Here is a 5,281-nt window from a genome sequence, read left to right as displayed (position 1 = left end):
GAAAAGGCTGTTTAATCTATGTGTAAATCTAAATCAAGTTTGACATAAAGATTGTCACATGTTACACACACCACACACACTCAAGGGCTCACATGTCCACCGTGCCCTCGGAAGAAATAAAGAAAGCCCGCACGCACACACACACACGCCAAAAAATCAAAATAAATTAAAGAAATCCAAGCAAGGTCAAATCCAACAGATTGTCATCTACATTCACTAAAGGACTTAACAATGAAGCATTTGTTTTCCTATAAAATATGTTTCTTGTCTTATCAAAAAATTATATTACATCTAATGGCACTTCTACAGTCTATTAAAAATTTCTCGACTTAGTATCGTCTTATATTTCACACGTGGAAATTTTGAGAAACAGCAAAATGTCACAAGATACAAATCAATAAATAGTACTTATGATTATACCATTTCACAGTCTGAACCTTCAGAAGACATATATCCGGTATTCATGTACAATGTCTTTTTGCAGACTAAATTGAAAAATCCACATGAGTCACGTGTGAAGCACAGTTTGAGAATTATTCTCGTCTTATTGCAGTAATCTATCAGTTTTCCTGATGTTAAATATTCTGATGTGTCGCATCATTACAACAGGTGCAGTTTATCCACAATCCAAAAGCATTCGCCACTGTGCGTACTGTATCATGTGATCGTGTAAATACATGACAATAAATTCAAGAAACTTTCTATATCTCAACATGTTCTCTGAAATACACACACACACACACACAAAAACAAAGAAATGCATTTGCAATGACGAAATTCCAGTGTAAAAATCTGAAAATATACACACAGAACTGAAAGTACATAGACAGACATTTTTCCATTAAATGTGCAAAGAAATTATTGATCAGGATGCAAATTCAGTCCTTTGAATGAATGAAATATCCTTTAAGTGACACGCTTGGTTTTGTAATCCCCATGTCTGTACATTAGTTCAGTTGGTAGATCTTTCACAGGTAGATTTTTTTCATCTTCAGATCGTTCATCCGTTTGTGCTTCTGAACCAATAGTTACAGTATCTCTGATATCTACTGTAACAAAAGTATAAGATGATGTCACAGAAAAACAAACCACACGGATTTTAATCCCGGCTGGAAGACACAAATTGTTAATGTTAAGAATCGCAGCATTCACGAGAGATTTCAGTGGTACAATATTTCAAACCAAACGTGACATAATGATTTAATAAAATACTTATTTACAATAAATATACAGTTAGAAATAGCAGCCTACAGTATCTCAGTGTTGTTTATGAAGTGCTTGTTAGCATCACAAAAGTCAAACTTCAATGAATGAAACCAGGTATCGCATATATATTGTCAAAATAATGTTAAAAAAAGAAGTACCAGCGTGATCATTTTTTAAACGTCGACAGTAAACCCTGAACCAAACAAACAAAACGAATAAATAACTAATCAAGTTTTTTCAGGACTGATGAAACATACAGCATAACTTGGATTTTTTTAGTGCTAACTACTGTTACTATACAACCACAAACACTCCACCATCACATTAAATAAAAAGAAGCAACGAAAAACGTCAAATGAAAACGTTAAAGTGAAGGAAAAAGGTCAAGTTAAGCAAACACAATCCACCAGATCTGGAGTCGAAAGGTGAATTCGGTCAGCAGTGGTTCCACCACATTTACTCTTCATAGAAAGAGAGAAAATCAGAAAAAACAGTCAAATTTCAGCAGAATAGATGTTGTCTTACATCGACTTTAAACCACGGTGTCTTACAGACATATGAAATGATTTGATTCAAACGCATGTCTTTAGATGTTTTAAAGAAAAGAACGTCATTAGAACCGACGGAGCAGACAGTAGCGTCGTGTCAATGATAACACAAGTGCACAAACATCAGTGGTAGATTTCAGTCGACAGTCAGGCCTTCAGTAGAGTCACACAAAGCAAAATCATCCCCCTGCGTACTTAATTCTAACTAATAAATAAAATCTGCCTCTTCATTACTTTCTGTAAGAATGCATTTGAACAATGAAATGAAGAACATACATCAAAACGTCAGGATGGTCGAATCACTGTCTTCCATTGATAAATCATAGCCGTGGAAGTGAATCCTCTGGACGGTTTCTTCCAGCTGTTTAAATACATGACACACGAGGTCAATGTCCAAGTGCATTTAACTGTCATTAATAAACGAATCATCTGGCAAATCACTGGATGTTATTATTATTACTGGCGTCGGACACGTCCATAACAAGTTGTCACAAAAAGTTCGATGACAGTGACCAGAGTGTTTATCCAATGGGAAGGGTTTTCACGAGGCCGCAGTGAAACTTGCGGATGTGACGGTACAGATCGCCCGACTGAGTGAAGCGCCTCTCGCACCACTTGCACGCGTGCGGCTTTTCGCGTGTGTGCACCACGGCGTGCCGGCTCAGGTTGTGCGAATACTGGAAGCTCTTCCCGCACTGGCCGCACGTGTAGGGCTTCTCGCCGGAGTGCGTGCGCTCTTGCCGCTTCAGCGTGTACATGCAGGAGAAGGTCTTGCCGCACTGCGAGCAGGTGGGCACGGAACCGTCGGGCGAGAGTTTGGAACGCACCCCGTCCTTCTCCCGGAAGTGAGAGCTGAGGTGCAGCTGCAGCACGTGCGGGCTCGGGAAGACTTTGCTGCACAGTGGGCACACGCACACCTGCTGACCGCCGACAGGTAGCAGGACCCCGCTGGACGTGGAGATGTCCGAAGAGGCCAGATCGTCCTCGTCTTCTCCCTCGCTGTCCGCCAGCATCCGGCCTCCCCCCTCCTCGCGGCGGACACCCAGCCCCTCCCCCTCGCCCTCCCCCTCCATCAGGTCGTCGTCCGGGGGGAGCAGGGTGGCCGCGGCCGGGCCGCTGTTGCCGGGGAAGAGGGCAGCGAACCCTGTCACCACCGAGCTCCTGGCGCTATTCCCAAAGCGCCGGCTCTCCGGGCTCACGGGCTCGCCGTCCCCCTGCTCTGACAGAAAGTCATGTTCGTCTTTAACAAGTGGCTCAGTGCCCTGCTGCTGGCTGTCGAGGGCCAGCTGTCCCGAGACGTAGGAGGGGTGGAAGGCGTCTCTGCTCGACAGAGGCTTGAAAGACAAATCCAGAGCGCAGTCCATGTCATCCGACGCCCGGGACCTCTGGGACACGAGGACGGCCGAACTACTGACATCGGCTTTTGTTTTTCCAGCTGTTTGGACACAGGGCTCGGCCTTGGCTGACACATAATTGACACCTACAAGGTCCGGGGACCCGCCACGGTGACCGTTCGCCTTCTGCCCGGGCCCTTTGCAATCTGCGACGCCGTCGTCTCTCCGGGGGGCCTGCGGCGTGTCCTCTCTCTCCGGAACCGTGCCGTCCCCCGTCTTGGCGTCCAGGGAGCACGGTTCCTTATCCTTTAACTTTCCTTTGCACACTTTCACGATGTCGTACATGTGCAGGTAGCTGGCGGCGGCCAGGACGTCCTCCTCGGGCAGCGTGCTGAACTCCAGTTTCCCCTCATACATGAATTCGAGCAGCAGGCTGAAAGCGGGGGCCGTCACGATGTCGCTGTTCAGATGCACCGTGTCCCTTTTGTCCAGCTGGTCTCTGTAGAAGAGGTGGAAGTACATGCTGCACGAGGCCAGCACGGCTCGGTGCGCCTTGAACCGAACGTCTCCCACCAGCACGGTGCAGTCGCAGAGGAAACCCTGAAGCCTCTGCTGACTCAGGCACTGCAGCAACTGGCGGCTATGGTCCGGGAACTCCATTCTTCTTCCGTAACCTGCTGGAAAACAGGAAAAACTGGATGTTAAACAAACGCCGGGTGGCCATTCACAACACGCAGACCTGCCGACGCATCTACAGGCCACTGGAGACAAACAAAAGTCCAGCCAACCCAGCTGAGGAGAGCGTTAAACGCCAACAGACAAATCTCATGGTTTCACTGAAACTGAACTTTTGTCTCACAGAAACAAGCACCAGCCTTCAGTCAGACACATCCGCAAACTCAAGCCTAATGTCAAACTACACTCAAACGCATTGTTTCTAAACAGTTTACTTTGTTTAACATAAAAAAATTAATACGCAGCTGTGGTTGATCCACAGTCAAATATTCCAGTGTGACTGAAAACTTTACAAATGAAACTATATCAAAAACAGTTTAACAGGGACAAAAGCAACCTGCTCAAATGTGTAACGTACTATCACAACAGCAGCTTTACGTCTAAAGAAACAACTAACACATACCTTCCTCTATCAGAAGCTTATATTTCCCATGAAACAGCAGCAGTCAATGAGAGCAAATCCAGTCAGAAACCGCATCACAAACTGAAACGAAACCCTCAGGACACTCGAAGAGCACCAGACGTCCAAACGCAACTTTCTACTTCGCGTCCATGTGAGTGTGTGTGTGGGTGAGTGAGTGAGTTGAGTGTTTGAGCAGCAGTGTGTGTGTGTGTGTGTGCGTGTGTGTGTGTGTGAACTGGTGGAGTCAGCTGCTCTGACATCAGTCTCAAACCTCCAGCTGTGCTTTTATGCCATATGTTCCTGAGCAACCGCAAACTTCTCCCACTTTACACATTTCACATTGTTCTCGTTATAACGCGAGCCCTTTAACAGACACACAACGTCTTTAAAACACGAGCTTATAACAGGGAACTTTTATTTTATAAGTAACTCCTGGAAAGCGACATCACCCAACAGGAGTAACATACTGAACTTTTCATCAATAATCTGTACTGAAACACTTTAATAAGTCTTACCTTTCATTGACGCGAAACATTTCGTAAGTACTGACAACAGCACGAGTAAGCTGAACTATACCTGACGTAAAGAGAAACTCACAGCGGCGGAACTCGAGCAGTGTCGCGGATCAAACGCGCCGCACCTCGCCGCTGATACAATGTATCACGCCTTCAGTTTAACGTAACTTCACATCCAAGCGAATACTCACCGACGCGCGCGTGGAGACTGACTCAGATGTTTCCGCGTGCACTCATGATGTGTGTCCAGATGTTGAAGTGTCTTTTTCTTGTCCTGAGCGCTCGAGCCCGGTGCGCATGAAACACTACGCACTGCCCCCCTCTCTCTCTCTGTGTATGCGTGTGTGTTTGTGTGTGTCAAGCAGGTTGTTAATGGTCCAGTCTCGCGATAACACCAGTGTACAGTATACACTCACAGCAGTGTTCACTTACAAGACAGCTGTGCCTTTCAGGGCACTTCACTTACAGACTTGACATAAGTAAGTAATGTTTTGTGATAGTAAGTTTAAAAATATTATAGTTATAAAAAAGGGTATCATT

General features: G+C 45.5%; 1 protein-coding gene across 5 annotated transcripts; it reads right to left on the bottom strand.

Annotated features, from left to right (window-relative positions):
• zbtb42 (zinc finger and BTB domain containing 42) lies at positions 1 to 5,068 on the bottom strand. Of its 5 annotated transcripts, none has more exons than XM_057343748.1 (2): positions 4,933 to 5,068; positions 1 to 3,765 (listed from the first exon to the last, which is right to left on the bottom strand). In XM_057343748.1, exon 2 carries the CDS (start codon positions 3,746 to 3,748, stop codon positions 2,276 to 2,278), a length of 1,473 nt encoding a protein of 490 aa, XP_057199731.1. In that variant the 5' UTR covers positions 3,749 to 3,765; positions 4,933 to 5,068; the 3' UTR covers positions 1 to 2,275. The 5 variants fall into 5 exon arrangements, with proteins under 5 accessions (XP_057199731.1, XP_057199733.1, XP_057199728.1 ...); XM_057343750.1 differs by having other exon boundaries at positions 1 to 3,762; XM_057343745.1 differs by lacking the exon at positions 4,933 to 5,068 and adding an exon at positions 4,742 to 4,887.
• Between the last annotated feature and the right edge of the window lie 213 nt (positions 5,069 to 5,281).

This window comes from Triplophysa rosa, linkage group LG10 (assembly GCF_024868665.1).
Source record: "Triplophysa rosa linkage group LG10, Trosa_1v2, whole genome shotgun sequence".
Taxonomy (NCBI): Eukaryota; Metazoa; Chordata; class Actinopteri; order Cypriniformes; family Nemacheilidae; genus Triplophysa; species Triplophysa rosa.
Note: the sequence above shows the minus strand (reverse complement) of the source record. Positions and strands in the feature narration are given on the sequence as shown.